Genomic DNA, 16985 nt, shown 5'->3' with positions numbered 1-16985 from the left:
AGGCTTATGATGAACACCCAACCAAAGATTACCAGGTATGTGAGAAAAACCTTCCCCCAGCCTTGTTCACATGCCTCTGAATTCACACAGAAAAGCTTTAACACCTAGAGAAATTGTTAAATAGCAAACAGAAGATGTTAAGATAAATTTTTAAAGTTAGGATATTCTTCAAAGTATGTCCAGGATTGTAACCATTAAAGAAGAACAGGCTGTTACCAAAAAAAAACTATTAGGAATTTTAGAGATTAAAAATATGGCTCCAGAAAAATGATTCCATTCATGTTTAAAATGTATATGAATGTACATACAAATATATATGGATTCAAATTCATTGAATAAATGATTGGTAGGATTACAACAGTTCCTTCTGGAAGTGAGAGCCAGGGGTGTATAGAGACTCTTATTTTACTCTATATACTTATATATTGCTTAAATAGCTTACAGTGTGAATGTGTTCATTTTCACATATGTAATGAAAAGAACAAAATTCACTTTAAATGATTTATAATTTATCAGTTACTAGTGAATATGTCTAAAGTGGTGATATGAAATATACTTTCTAATTTGGGGAACTTTGTTACATGCTTACACTTTAATTTTATTAGCAGCCACCTCCTCCTCATTTAACTAATAATTGTAATAATTGCAGTAATCAGCCATAACCAGCATAAATTTCTTGTTTATAAAGCTCTTGACCAAATAACAGCAACATTTTGCACAGTTGAGATGTTCTTGGAACATTATTATTGCCTTCTAAGATATAATGTTCTCCTGATTTTCCTCTTCTGTCATCATTCATGAGAATTTTTTGCCTAGAAAGCAGGTGGCCTGGTGGCAATCCAGTGTCAGAGTACAGATACACTTTCACATGATCCTAGATTTAACAGGCTAGGTTTCCTTCATTGACTCATTCAATACAAAATGCCCATGGAGAGGCAGTTATGTGCCATGACTCTTTTGTGTACAAGCACTAGATACTGAAGTAACAAGATTGACAAGCTACAATAGGTAATTTCAGGTAATGTTAAGTGCTGCAAAAATATAAAACAGGCATAAAAGAATGTGAGTGTTGGGGAAGAGTGGTATCCTTTTGATAGAGTGGCATCCCTGGGCAGATGACCTTTTTTTTTTTTTTTCGGTACGCGGGCCTCTCACTGTTGTGGCCTCTCCCGTTGCGGAGCACAGGCTCCGGACGCGCAGGCTCAGCGGCCATGGCTCACGGGCCCAACCGCTCTGCAGCATGTGGGATCTTCCCGAACCGGGGCACAAACCCGTGTCCCCTGCATCGGCAGGCGGACTCTCAACCACTGCGCCACCAGGGAAGCCCCAGATGACCTTTGAGTTAAGATCTGAGTTACAGAAAGGAGCTAACAGTGCTAATAAGCTAACATCCGGGGAAGCAGAGAGATCAAGGACAAAAAATTCTTGGGAGTGAGTTTTACAAGTTAAAGAAACATGAAGGCCAGTTGTGGTAGATGGAATAACGGCTTCCAAAGATTTTCATGTCCTAATCCCTGAAATCTGTGAGTACATTATCCTATGTGGCAAGAGGGATTTTGCACATGTTTAAATTAGGGATATAGAGCTGGGGAGATTATGTTGGATTATTCAGGCAGGCTCAATGTTATAACTGCAAAGGTCCTTATAAGATGAAAGCAAGAGGGTCAAAGTCACAAAAGTGGATGTGAGGATGGAAGCAGAGGTTGGAGTAATGTGATTTGAAAATGGAAGAAGGAGCCACAAGCCAAGGAATGCATGTGGTCTCTAGAAGCTAGAAAAGGCAGGAAAACAGATTCTCCTCTAGAGCTTCCAGGGGGAACAGTCCTCAAGACATCTTGATTTTAGGACTTCTTACCTTAGAAATGTAAGATAATAAATTTGTGTTGTTTTAAACCCCTACATTTGTGGTAATTTGTTACAGCAGCAATAAGAAATGAATATACCAGTGTGTCCAAAGCCCAGTGAGGATTTTGGATTTATGCAGAGGGCAGAGGGAAACTCTTGGAGGTTTGGCAATAGAGAGAACTGATTTGATTTGTTTTAAAAGGGTGGCATGGCTGCTGCATGGAGAATGGACTGAAGTGGGAGTGCAAGAGCGATCAGGGAGACTAGGTGGGAGGCCCAGCGTACATGCAAGTGAGAAGTGGCTGGTTTAGTGTAAGGCTATAGTGTGGAGATGGAGAGAAATATATGCCAGGGGTCGCTCTCACAGGATTTACTGATGGAGTAGATGTGGCCGGGGAGGAAGAGGACTGGAAAAGAAAGGAAATAATAAAGGATGGGGTTTGGGGCTTTTCAGCATCAGGTAGACAGTTGAGAGGCAGTAGAGTATAGTGACTAACAGCCTGGAAGCCAAATCCAGACTGCTGGGGCAGTACTACTTAGCATTATGTCACCTTGGGCATGTTACTCACCTCTCTGTTTTCAGTTTCCTTAACCATAACAAGGGCTGAGTAAGGGCTGGTTTGAGCTTCGTGTGAGATATATAAGGTGTTACCTAATAGTATCATTATGAGTTGGTGCCATTTCATGAAGTGGGAAAATTTGTAAAAGAAATAGATAGGGGGGTGAGGGAAATACAAAACAATGCTTTTGATCTGTTAGATTTGAAATGCCTTTTGGACAGCAAAGTAGAAATATCAAGGAGGCAGTTTAAGAATGGCTATTTCACATAAAGAAGTGGAATGGTATGACCCTTGCCTTTCAAATTAGAGGAAAATATCCAACTACTCTATCTTATTTCCTCTGCTTTGATTGGCAGGAGCAGCAGGGGCCTTTCTGAAGGCTTATTCAAAGCAGTTGAAGAGAAAGGATTAACACTATTTGCTGAGGGTAAAAGAAGGAATGCAGTGTTTAAAGAGATGTAGGCATTCTTTCTATTCCTTCCAATTCCTCCCATCCTAATGAAGGGGAAGATAACAGTTGGGCAGTGAAGGGCAGACCATAAAAAGAGTGGTTTAACTGGCGTGGGGGTGGAAGATGACCATAGTGAGGGGAGTTCTTGGGATGGTAGACTGCCCAGGGACCTTTTTTTCTTAAACTGCAGCCAAAATTTATTGGCCACATAGTAAAATAACCACTTAAAGGTGTTCTGCTGTCCCTGACTCTAGATTTGGAAAAGTGTGTATAAGAGTCTGAACACAGAGTGAAAGTTGTGGCTGGGGCTGCTGAATCTCAAAGCATTTCTAAAAGGAACATTGTTGTTTGACTTAAAAGTAAATGTATAAAACTTGGCAAATACAGGAATCCACAAAAAAACCCATCATCTTTATATTTCGATATCCTTATAGTCCATTTTTCTAAGTAATGCATATTTTAAACATATTTTCACTTAGTAATATATCCTGGATATTTTCCCATGTCGTTACATGATATATTTATAGTTATCAAATAGCTATGTAGTATTCTAATCTGTGGATGAATCATAACTTATTTTCTAATCCCTTATATTTTAAAATTTCCAAATTTTTCACTTTTATAAGCAAGATATTTTGAAATTCATAGAGACAAATCTTTCTATTCACATGCAGTTATTTCCTTAGGATAATTTTTGCTAGACTCAAACTTGCATATTTTTAAGACTATTAATTCATAATGACTCATTACCTTGCAATAAGATTTTATTGATTTATAATCTCAGCAGTGTTTGTAAATACCAATTTCTCCACTTCCTAGCTAATACTGGGTAGTATAACTAAGAAAAAAAAAATCCTAGTTTAATGAAAACTTGTACCCCTGCATCTTTGGCTCTTTGTATTCTTTCCTTTGTGACTCACCTGAGTACAACCTTTGCTCACTTTTTAATGGCATGTTACTCTTTTCCTTATTCTTTATTTTCTAATGTTTTACTTGGAAATAATTTCAAACTTACAAAAAGTTGTAAACATGATGATAGTACAAAGAGCACACAAATAGGCTTTACCCAGATTCATCTATTATTAATGTTTTAACCCATTTGTTTTTTCCCCTCACCCCTACCCCTGTCCCCTCAACCTTTTCTCTCTCTCTCTCTCTCCCCCTGAAACCCACACACAAATTTTCCTGCACCATTTGAGGATAAGTTACATACAACACGACCCTTTACTTCTAAATAGTTTAGCCTGCCTCTCCTCAGGACAGTGATACTTCATATAACCAGGAGGGTAATCAATGTTATAATTTTACATACAATAATTACATTAATAATATTCTAATCTAGCATCCATATTCTAATTTTCTGAGTGGGCCTTTATAATATTTTCTCCTCTAGCACATAGTCCAGGTAGGGTCAGCCTACTTGGTATGTCTCTTTAGCCTCCTTAAATCTGGAATATTTCCAGTCCGTCTTTGTCTTTTTATGACATGGACATTTTTGAAGAATGCAGAACCCCTCATACTTTTTTAAATAAAATATTTTTCATTTTGTATTTTTCTGGTTTCCTCTTGGTTGGATTAAGGATATGTACTCTCAGCCAGAAAACCACATAGGTGAGAACGAGCACTTCTCAGAGCACCACATCTAAAGGCACATGATCATCTGCCTCTCATTGGTGATGTTAATTTTGATCACCTGGTCAAGGTATTGCTCAATTTTTCCACTGTATTATTACTGAGGGGTTTTGTTCCCTTTCAACCAGTAAGCAGTCTATAAGAGACACTTTAGGTACATACACATGCTCTGCTTTTCATCAACACTTATCCCTAGATACAGCATCCATTAATGATTTTTACCTCACCTCATCTTTATGACAGTCATTGCTAGATGGTGATTTTTCCAACTCCAAGTCTCCCTGACCATTTATTAGTAAGCCCTCAGCATTCTACTTTAAATAGGAGCCTCCCTTCTTCCCATTATTTATTTACTTATTGGTATGGATTCATGAACTTCTGTTTTGTTCAATGGCTTATAATTCATTACTGTACTTAATTATTTTGGCACACAAATTGTTCTAAGCTTAGCCACTGGGGGCCACTTCCGGCTGGCTCTTATGACGTTGGAACATGATCCCGTCCTCTTTCATAAGCACTTCCTTACTTTCGGTATAACAAACTGTTTCAGGTATAGCTCCTCTGCCCCAGCCTTGGAATCACCCATTTCTCTGAGTAGTCCTTGTTCCTTTGAATGTGAAGGGTATTAGAGACCAGTATCTAGGCTCTAAGTATGCTCACGTGCTGCTTGATTACGGTGATGGTTTCATGGGCTTGTACGTATGTCAGATCTGCCAAATTGTGGGCAGTTTATTGTATGTTAGTATAATACTTAAAACTATTTTACAAAAAGTGGATCATAAAGGAAACAACATGTTTTAAAAAACATTTTTTCATAAAAGAAAAAGTAGAACTAAAGTATCGTGTTTAGGGATAAAACTTGGGCAATACAACTCCAAAGAAAATCAGTGATTACCATAAAATTCATGAGAATGATCAATTTAGGGAGGAGGGAGTTGGCTATTATTGGGCCCAGGACATGAAGCCTCTAGGCTAGCTGATTAGGTTTTATTTTTTTACATGGATGGTAGTTGCAAAAGTTTCTTCCTTGTAATAATTCATCATATAATTGTTTATGTAATTTTCTGTAGCTTACAATTTTATCATTGTAAGCTAGAAAAGAAAATAAATGAATAAAAATAAATGCTGTTCATATTCATGATATAAATAAATTATTGTTTATTAGAAATTAAAGTTATTCTGCAAGTAGGGCAAACCCATTAAGAATCTAACATTTTTTGTACATTTATAAACTTATTAAATTAGCTTTCAAAACTATTTTAAGGTACATTCATATAATAAATTATTAATGAGAAGTCTATACAAACAAACTGGAATATTAATCTTTCTTAATATGTTAACTTTTTGAGTATTGTTACAAAACCGAATCATATAAGATCAAGACAAATGTCTATTTCAGTTTTAGAATTTCCATTTCGTTCTTTTTAATGGTTTCTATTTCTCTGCTGAGGTTTTTTATCTTTTCACGAATTAAAGTAGATTTTCCTTTATGTCTTTGAGCGAGTTATAACTGTGCCTTCAGAAATCCTTGTCTGCTAATTTCAGTATCCGGGTCATCTCAGAGTCAGTCCCTATTAACTGTCTTTTCTCTTTAGAATAGGTCATGCTTTTCTATGTCTTCCTATGTTGAGTAATTTTTTTATATTCTGGACATTGTGAATGTTATGTTATGGAAATTCTAGATTCTGTTATATTTCTCTAAATACTGTTGTTGGTGGTGGTAGGGGTGGTGTTGCTTTAAGCAGACAATTAATTTGGTTGGCCTCAAAATGCAAACTCTGTCTCTATGGCAACAGCTCAAATCTCAGTTCAGTTCTTTCATCTTTAACTAGGCTGCTTGGAGTCTGCCCAGGGCACCTGTAGTTCAGGGCTCAGCCAGACATATGGGCAGAGTTTATATGCAGTATTTGGGATTCCCTCCCACTGGCTCACTTCCATTTGGGGTTCACTTTTCACTTTCCTGCAGCTGTGGTTGTCCCCAAACACTGTCTTGTAGTTCTTCAAGCCAGAATGACTGTGAGTTTTCTACCAGTTTTCTGTCAGAATTTTTGTTCTCCTGTATGGTGCAGACTGGGGCCTGCCCTCAGGTTTAAAATCATTTAAAAAAAAAGCAACAAAAAACCCTGACCCCATGGCTGTCACCTCATTCTCAGTGTCAACTTTCCTCCAGAATCTTCGTGCTTTTGGTCACTTTCACATAGGGGTATTTTCTTTTGTTTGCTTTTTAAATGTTGTCTAAAGCTTAGACATTTTAGTTAAATGCAGATCAGTCTGATAGGAGATTACTTGGCCATTATAGAAGCGGACTGAATATTTATTTCTTTAAAGAAATAATAATATGAAGATGCTAAGAAATTTTTTTATGGATGAGTAAAGTAATGATATGGAAAAGCACATATAATTAGACTAACAGATTAGGTTATTTTTTGGCAAACAAAAACCCTTTGACTATATATTTCTAATTTCAAGGAAATCTGCATATGTAACCACAAATACAATATAAAGATAGGAAAAGTAATAAAGGAAAAACCTGTTTTTATAAAAGGGAAAAAAATTACACTTCAACTATTTTGAAATAAAATATTTGAACCTCTTTTGTATTATTTTAGGAATAAATCTAATGAAGCTGATGAGTGTCAAAGAGAACTTAGAAAACTGAAGTTCGAATCCATTATTTCCGAGTCACGGTATACACTGCAAATTTTTTATTTAATAGTTTTAGTAATTGAATTTGAAACCATATTTTAAATAACATTTCAAATGTACTTAGCTTTTCTTATTGTATTGTTTACATAAACAATACCTAATTCAAGTTTATAATATATTGAAGCTTTCATTGATTTTGCCTTTGCCTGGATGGGAAAATGTTTAAATCGCAGAACTATTCATTTACATAACGTTCTTATTTTAAAAATTAAAGTTATACTCTTTAGTTTTAAATGAGATATTTATCTATCTTTGATAAACATAAAAACATAGTATTTAATGCATATTGGTTGGGTTTTTTTCTTATTCCATTTTAGGCACACCAGATTGCTTAAAGAAAAGGAAGACTCTTTAATGACTTGTCAACAAATATATAAAACTTTACAGGAAGAACTGACTGCAAAAGAAAGGCAAGAAGCTGACTTAAAAAGAAGAATTAATCTTGCAGAAAATGAACTGGAAATAACCAAAACTCTTCTGAATCAGACAAAGCAAGAGGTTGTAACACTGAAAAGTGAAAGGTACAGTCAAGAATAATTTCTTCCAAATATATTTTATGTTTAAGTCAGTATTCCATATATATTTGAAACACCAAGGTCCTATATATTTTGATAACAGTAAAATCACAGTATTAAAGATATATTTCACCTGAAAGGTCATTGCATCCCACCACCTCATTTTACAAGTGATTAAACTGAATCCCAAATTGGTTAAATGACTTGCTTAACATCACACAGTTAGTGAAAGTAGAGATGGAACCCACATGGCATTTGGTGTTAGATTTTTGTTGAAAAGAATCAAAAAGATCATGTGTGGTACTTATACTACTGAGCTTTACCTCAACCAATAATTGGTGGATTCTATCATTTTCCAATAGAAAAACATCTTTTTATGTCACTTTTTCCTTTTATTAGCTCCTACTTTTCTTCTCTCTTTGTTATTTGTCAATACCTGTTATTGGGGACTCTCCACGAGCAAAGATACCTCTGGTGTTGCGATAGTATCAAGGATACTAAGAAGCATATTCCTCCACACAATCTAGATATTTTTGCTCAGTTAATTTGTCTTTAAATTAAACTTACCTGTACTTAGTATCTCAACCCTGCTTTCTTTCTTTTTGTTTTCATTTGCCTGATAATGTCTTTTATTCTTTCTGAGTCCTTTTGTTTTGAATTCATATTGATATATAGCACAAATTTGGGGGGTTTGTTGGTTTTTATTAAATCTAGGAGTCTTTAACGGGACATATTATGCCATTTACATTTATTGATATAACTATTATATTCCATAAGAACAGAAGTTCCATAAGGGCAAGAATTTTTGTCTTGTATTATTCTCTGTGTATAGAAGGCACAATTGGCTGTTTGTTTTTCATTCTTCTATCATATTCTTTCCATTGGAGTAGAATTGTTTTACAATGTTGGCTTAGTTTCTGCTGTACGATGAAGTGAATCAGCTATATGTATACCTATATCCCCTCCCTCTTGGACCTCCCTCCCACTCCCTGCCCCATCACACCCATAACGGAGCACCCATCACAGAGCACCGAGCTGCGCTTCCTGTGCTTTATAGCATGTTCCCACTAGCTAGCTATTTTTTATGCATGGTAGTGTATATATGTCAAGCCTGATCTCCCAGTTCATCCCACCCTCCTCTTCCCCCTCTGTGTCCACATGTTCGTTCTCTATGTCTACCTCTCTATTCCTGCCCTGCAAATAGATTCATCTGTACCATTTTTCTAGATTCCACATATATGCGTCGATATACGATATTTGTTTTTCTCTTTCTGACTTACTTCACTCTGTATGACAAACTCTAGACCATCCACATCTCTACAAATGACCCAATTTCATTTCTTTTTATGGCTGAGTAATATTCCATTGTGTATATATACCACATCTCCTTTATCCATCTGTTGATGGACATTTAGGTTGTTTCCATGTCCTGGCTATTGTAACTAGTGCTGCAGTGAACATTGGGGTACCTGTGTCTTTTTGAATTATGGTTTTCTCAAGGTATATGCCCAGTAGTGGGATTGCTGTGTCATATGGTACTTCTATTTTTAGTTTTTTAAGGAACCTCCATACTGTTCTTCACAGTGCCTGTATCAATTTACATTCCCACCAACAGTGCAAGAGGGTTCCCTTTTCTCCACACCCTCTCCAGCATTTATTGTTTGTAGATTTTTTGATGATGGCCATTCTGACTTGTGTTAGGTGATACCTCATTGTAGTTTTGATTTGCATTTCTCTAATAATTAGTGATGTTGAGCATCTTTTCATGTGCCTCTTGGCCATCTGTATGTCTTCTTTGGTGAAATGTCTATTTAGGTCTTCCGCCCATTTTTTGATTGGGTTGTTTGTTTTCTTGATATTGAGCCCCATAAGCTGTTTGTATATTTTGGAGATTAATCCTTTGTCCATTGCTTCGTTTGCAAATATTTTCTCCCATTCTGAGGGTTTTCTTTTCGTCTTGTTTATGGTTTCCTTTGCTGTGCAAAAGCTTTTAAGTTTAATTAGGTCCTGTTTGCTTATTTTTGTTTTTTATTTTCATTACTCTAGGAGGTGGGTCATAAAAGATCTTGCTGTGATTTATGTCAAAGAGTGTTTTTCCTTTGTTTTCTTCTAAGTGTTTTATAGTGTTCGGTCTTACATTTAGGTATTTAATCCTTTTTGAGTTTACTTTTGTGTATGGTGTTAGGTTGTGCTCTGATTTCATTGTTTTACATGTAGCTGTCCAGTTTTCCAGGCACTACTTATTAAAGAGGCTGTCCTTTCTCCATTGTATGTTCTTGCCTCCTTCATCATAAATTAGGTGACCATATGTGCATGCGTTTATCTCTGGGCTTTCTAGCCTGTACCATTGCTCTATCTTTCTGTTTTCTGTTTTGCCAGTACCATACTGTCTTGATTACTGTAGGTTTGTAGTATAGTTTGAAGTCGGGGACCCTGATTCCTCCAGCTCTGTTTTTCTTTCTCAAGATTGCTTTGGCTATTCAGGGTCTTTTGTGTTTCCATACAAATTATGAAATTTTTTGTTGTAATTCTGTGAAGAAAGCTATTGGTAATTTGATAGGGATTGCATTGAATCTGTAGATTGCTTTGGGTAGTATAGTCATTTTCACAATATTGATTCTTCCAATCCAGGAACATGGTATATTTCTCCATCTGTGTATGTCATCTTTGATTTCTTTCATCAGTGTCTTATAGTTTTCTGAGTACAGGTCTTTTGCCTCCTTAGGTAGGTTTACTCCTAGGTATTTTATTCTTTTTGTTGCAATGGTAAATAGGGTTGTTTCCTTAATTTCTCTTTCTGATTTTTCCTGGTTAGTGTATAGGAGCACCACAGATTTATGTGCATTAATTTTGTATCCTGCAACCTTACCAAATTCACTGATTAGTTCTAGTAGCTTTCTGGTGGCATCTTTAGGATTTTCTGTGTATAGTATCATGTCATCTTCAAACAGTGATAATTTTACTTCTTTTCCAATTTGTGTTCCTTTTATTTCTTTTTCTTCTCTGATTGCCATGGCTAAAACTTCCAAAACTATCTTGAATAAGAGTGGACATCCTTGTCTTGCGAGACTGGACATCCTTGTCTTGTTCCTGATCTTAGTGGATATGCTTTCAGTTTTTCACCATAGAGAATGATGTTTGCTGTGGGTTTGTCATATGTGGATGGCCTCTATTATGTTGAGGTAGGTTCCCTCTATGCCCATTTTCTGGAGAGTTTTTATCATGAATCGGTGTTGAATTTTGTCAAAAGCTTTTTCTGCATCCATTAAAATCATATGGTTTTTATTCCTTAATTTGTTAATATGGTATATCACATTGATTGATTTACGTATATTGAAGAATCCTTCCATCCCTGGGATAAATCCCACCTGATCGTAGTGTATAATCTTTTTAAGGTGTTGTTGAATTCTTTTTGCTAGTATTTTGTTGAGGATTTTTGCATTTATGTTAATCAGTGATATTGGTCTGTAATTTTCTTTTTTTGTGATATCTTTGTCTGGTTTTGGTATCAGGGTGATGGTGGCCTCATATAATGAATTTGAGAGTGTTTCTCCCTCTGCAATTTTTTGGAGGAGTTTGAGAAGGATGGGTATTAGCTCTTCTCTAAATGTTTGATAGAATTCGCCTGTGAAACCATTTGGTCCTGGACTTTTGTTTGTTGGAGTATTTTTAATTACAGTTTCAATTTCATTATTTGAGATAGGTCTCTTCATATTTTCTAATTCTTCCTGGTTCAGTCTTGGAAAATTGTACCTTTCCAAGAATTTGTCCACTTCTTTGAGGTTGTCCATTTTATTGGCATATAGTGTTTTGTAGTAGTCTCTTATAATCCTTTGTATTTCTGCAGTGTCAGTTGTTACTTCTCCTTTTTCATTTCTGATTCTATTGATTTGAGTCTTCTCCCTTTTTTTCTTGATGAGTCTGGCTAAAGGTTTATCAATTTTGTTTACCTTCTCAAAGAGCCAGCTTTTACTTTTATTGATCTTTGCAATTGTTTTCTTCATTTCTATTTCATTTATTTATGCTCTGATTTTTATGAGTTTTTCCTTCTACTGACTTCAGGTTTTCTTTGTTCTTTTTTCTCTAGTTGATTTAGGTGTAAGGTTAGATTGTTTATTTGAGATTTTTCTTGTTTCTTGAGGTGAAATTGAATTTCTATAAACTTCCCTCTTAGAACTGCTTCTGCTGCATCCCATAGGTTTTGGGTTGTTGTGTTTTCATTTTCATTTATTTCTTTGGTTTTTTTGCAGTACGCAGGCCTCTCACTGTTGTGGCCTCTCCCATTGCAGAGCACGGGTTCCGGATGCGCAGGCTCAACGGCCATGGCTCACGGGCCCAGCCGCTCTGCGGCACGTGGGATCTTCCCAGACCAGGGCATGAACCCATGTCCACTGCATCAGCAGGCGGACTCTCAACCACTGCACCACCAGGGAAGCCCTCTTTGTATTTTTTTATTTCTTCTTTGATTTCTTCAGTGATCTCTTAGTTATTTAGTAGCACACTGCTTAGCCTCCATGTATTTGGGTTTTTTTACAGGTTTTTTTCCTGTAATTGATTTCTAATCTCATAGCATTGTGGTCAGAAAAGATGCTTGATACGATTTCAGTTTTCTTGAATTTTCTGAGGCTTGATTTGTGACCCAAGATGTGATCTCCCCCAGAGAATGTTCTGTGTGCACTTGAGAAGAAAGTGTATTCTGCCACTTTCGGGTAGAATGTTCTATAAATATAAATTAAATCTATCTGGTCTACTGTGTCATTTAAAGCTTGCGTTTCCTCATTTTCTGTTTGGATGATCTGTCCATTGGTGTAAGTGGGCTGTTAAAGTCCCCTATTATTATTGTGTTACTGTCAATTTCCCCTTTTATAGTTGTTAGCATTTGCCTTATGTATTGAGGTACTCCTATGTTGAGTGCATAAATATTTATAATTGTTATATCTTCTTCTTGGATTGATCCCTTGATCATTATGTAGTGTCCTTCCTTATCTCTTGTAACAGTCTTTATTTTAAAGTCTATTTTATCTGTTACGAGTATTGCTACTCCAGCTTTCTTTTGATTTCCATTTGCATGGAATATCTTTTTGCATCCCTTCACTTTCAGTCTGTATGTGTCCCTAGGTCTGAAGTGGGTCTTTTGTAGACAACATATATATGGGTCTTCTTTCTGTATCCATTCAGCCAGTCTGTGTCTTTTGATTGGAGCATTTAATCCATTTACCTTCAAGGTTATTGTCGATATGTATGTTCCTATTACCATTTTCTTAATTGTTTGGGGTTTGTTTTTGTGGGTCTTTTTCTTCTCTTGTGTTTCCCGCCTAGAGAAATTTCTTTAGCATTTGTTGTAAAGCTGGTTTGGTGGTCCTGAGGTCTCTTAGCTTTTTCCTGTCTGTAAAGCTGTTGATTTCTCCATTGAATCTGAATGAGATCCTTGCTGGGTAGAGTAATCTTGGCTGTAGGTTTTTCTCTTTCATCACTTTAAGTATATCCTGCCACTCCCTTGTGGTCTGCAGAGTTTCTGCTGAAAAATCAGCTGATAAGCTTATAGGGATTCCTTTGTATGTTATTTTTTGCTTTTCCCTTGCTGCTTTTAATATTTTTTCTTTTAATTTAATTTTTATTAGTTTGATTAATATGTGTCTTGGTGTGTTTCTCCTAGGGTTTATCCTGTATGGGACTCTCTGTGCTTCCTGACTTGGGTGACTCTTCCCTTTCCCATGTTAGGGAAGTTTTCCACGCTAACCTCTTCAAATATTTTCTCAGACCTTTCTTTTTCTCTTCTTCTTTTGGGACCCCTATAATTTGAATATTGGTGCATTTAGTGTTGTCCCAGAGGTCTCTGAGATTGTCTTCAATTCTTTTCATTCTTTTTTCTTTATTCTGCTCCTCGGCAGTTATTTCCACCATTCTGTCTTATAGCTCAGTTATTTGTTCTTCTGCCTCAGTTATTCTGTTATTGATTCCTTCTAGTGTATTTTTCATTTTGGTTATTGTGTTGTTCATCTCTGTTTGTTTGTTTTTTAATTCTTCTAAATCTTTTTTTTTTTTTTTTTTTTTTTTTTTGCGGTACACGGGCCTCTCACTGTTGTGGCCTCTCCCGTTGCGGAGCACAGGCTCCGGACGCGCAGGCTCAGCGGCCATGGCTCACGGGCCCAGCCGCTCTGCGGCATGTGGGATCTTCCCGGATCGGGGCACGAACCCGTGTCCCCTGCATTGGCAGGGAGACTCTCAACCACTGCGCCACCAGGGAAGCCTTAATTCTTCTAGATCTTTGTTAAATATTTCTTGTATCTTCTCAGTCCGTGCCTCCATTCTATCTCCTAGATTCTGCATCATGTTTACTATCATTACTCTGAATTCTTTTTCAGGTAGATTGCCTATTTCCTCTTCATTTATTTGGTCTTGTAGGTTTTTACCTTGCTCCTTCTTCTGTGACATATTTTTTTGTCCTCTCATTTTTCTTTTTTTAATGGGTTGGATTGTGTTCCTGTCTACTGGTTGTTTGTCCTGAGGCTTCCAGCACTGGAGTTTGTAGAGCTGGGTGTTGGTGCCGAGATGAGAACCTCCAGGAGACCTCACTCCGATGAATATTCCCTGGGGTCTGAGGTTCTCTTTTATTCCCGTAGTTCGGAATTGGAGCTCCCACCACAGGCGCTCAGGCCCGACCCCCAGCTCGTGAACCAAGGTCCTGCAAGCCGCACGGGCAGCCAAAAAAAAAAAAAAAGAAGAAGAAGGAAAGGAACAGAACAATAACAAAGAGTAAAAGATAAAATAATATTAGAAAACTAACAGATATTTAGAAAAAATTTAAAATATTAAAATATAGATGAAACAACAACCTGGAGGTAAAACAGAACTACAGTGGCAAAAAAGAGGAGGATTAAAAAAAAAAAAAAAAAGCCTGAAAAGTCCTTGGCTGTGGAGGATGGGGCTTATGCAGGGGCAGGGATTAGGCAGTGGGCAGGGCCTATGTTTAGGACCCACAGGGCCAGAAAAGGCCCCAGCGGGAGTGGGGCTTTTGCTTAGTGCAGCAGGAGGGGCCCAGGAGTGCCTCTGGCCTTGGAGGGTGGAGGACCAGGTCCAGGACCCCAGCAGGCTCCCCGGGCCCAAGTGGGTAGGGGAAATGCTAGGCACACTCTCCGCTGATCCTCCAATCCCGGAGGGCCCCTCCCCATCCACCTTTCCTCTTCTTCCCCTCCTGCCCAGGACTAACACAGACAGAGGGGGCCCCAGAAGTTGGAGGGCCTGGCCTGGGACCCCAGAAGGCTTCCTGGGGCCCAAGTGTGTGGGCAAAATACCCACTGCACCTCCCCTGATCCTCCAAGCCCCCTAGGGTCCCTCCAGGCATGGGAGGCCCTCCCCTCTCCCAGCCACCCCTCAGGGGTGCTAGTGCTGTCCAATCTCCACTTCTCCTCCCCCCTCACTGCCCCTTACATCCTACCCGGCTGCTCGGGGGTTCCTTCTCTCTCCTTGGGCATCAAGGCCCCCCACCAGCGACCAGCAGGTGCCCTAGTTGTGGTTCGTTTTTAGTTTATTTTTTATTTTATTCATTTTATTTTATGAGTATTTGACTGCTTTCTAATTTAGAAGATTTATAATTTTGTTTTCATTCTTTTTAAGGGCAACTATTTGCTCCCAGAGGAGTCTGGGAGTGGGGCCACAGAAGTGGGTAGCAGGCAGCTTAGAATTAGGTTCTAACCAACAACACTATGCCCTAGATCACATCTGTCTCTACTCCAGGCTAGTCAGAGGTCTGTCTAGTTCACAGAGAAACAAGGCTTGTCTCTGGTCCCCTCTGGGATGATATACATTTACTTCTCTTTGGTTTAGTAAGATGAACAAATGCAGAGCTTATTGCCATCCACCATTTCTTCCTCACCCTGCCACACCAATAAACTGCCTGTCGCTAAGATATTTTGTCTTGTAGTTCCGTGACTCTTCATCCCACCCCGACTTCTGCTGTTTCACAGTTGTGTCACTGATAAGCCCATAGCATATTAGAAGCAGTAATTTTATAAGCAGGAAATTGGCAAGAGCCAGGCTTACTAATAACAAGAAGGAATGGCAGCTGAAAGATTGACCATGCATAAGAAGAAAGAAAATCTATAAGTGCCAACAAAAAACTTTAAAAGAATTGCAGTTTGGCCCAATATACAATAGAGACAAACAGCCTTACACACATCAGTAATCATGAGTGCCCTTATATTTATAATATGGGTTAGTAATTGATGGCCATAATGATGACTGAGTCAGAATGATTAAAATCAGCTGTATACTCTATGTATATAAAAGGTACAGAATACCCCATTTCCAGTGATGTCAGATTAATTAGATCTAGCTGTTTATCCAGGTGAATTCTGTCTCCTTCATACTGGTCATTGAGAAGATCCTATCTTTGTTCAAACATTTCTGGAACTCTTTTTTGAGAATTGGCTTAAGTGTGCATGTTTTAGAATATCCTTAGTATGATGAATCTTTGACCTTTAGGAATGAATTTGATTTTTAAAACAATCTCAGTAGGTCCAGTGAAAGCAAGTTCAAGGAGAATGATGGGAAATCAATCTGGGAAATATCTTTGGGGATTAAAAATATGTAAAATGTTTTCCTTTTTTCTATGCTTAATAAATTATCTCTGGCAGCAATTTGAAGACAGCAGTTTCATGAATGCTTTGAGGATTAATAACATCATTCGAATAAATATAGAGCTTTCTTAGGGGATTGATTGCTTTGAAATAGCACACTATATTTGCCATATTTTTAAAAAATTTAGTATGATTCTAATCTTACCTTCTATTATAAGTGGTAAAGATAATTTCTTTGTTTTCAGAGAACAGAGACATCACTGGACTACTTCTTCCTCTCTTCTCCCCTCTCCCCCCCTCTTTTCTTCCTCTTACATCCTTGCCCTTTTTCTTTCTTTTCTCTCTATACTTTAGTCTATCCAAAAGCAGGCATGGTATTACTTAGTCATTTGGTGGCACCAAGTTTACTGACATGATGTCTGTCACATAATAAAAATTAAAATGTGCTTGCAGCCCAATAAGTTATCATATTATCATAGGATTACTCCTAGATAGAAGCATTGTTTTGGTTTTTTTTCTTTGTCCAAGGCCACTTTCAGATTTTGCCTGCCTTGTCTTCTATTGTATCCTCAGAATCTGGCACATGTATTCACTCAATAAATATTTGTTGAGTCAATGAGTGACCTACTTCGGATAATTCAGTCAGTTAACAGTTATTTGTTGAGCATTTACTATGTGCCAGGTACTACGTACCCTG

At 37.5% G+C, this 16985-nt stretch overlaps 1 protein-coding gene across 2 annotated transcripts in view; it reads left to right on the top strand.

Annotated features, from left to right (window-relative positions):
- LEKR1 (leucine, glutamate and lysine rich 1) overlaps positions 1–16985 on the top strand; it is a 271409-nt gene that overhangs the window by 193607 nt on the left and 60817 nt on the right. For both annotated transcript variants that reach the window (XM_082840350.1, XM_082840351.1), the window contains 2 exons: positions 7098–7175; positions 7512–7715. In XM_082840350.1, the coding sequence (XP_082696476.1) occupies positions 7098–7175; positions 7512–7715 (282 nt within the window). The remainder of the gene's footprint in view (positions 1–7097; positions 7176–7511; positions 7716–16985) is intronic.

This window comes from Leucopleurus acutus, assembly GCF_964270905.1.
Source record: "Leucopleurus acutus genome assembly, chromosome: 5".
NCBI lineage: Eukaryota > Metazoa > Chordata > Mammalia > Artiodactyla > Delphinidae > Leucopleurus > Leucopleurus acutus.
This window is presented reverse-complemented; position numbering and strand designations above follow the sequence as displayed.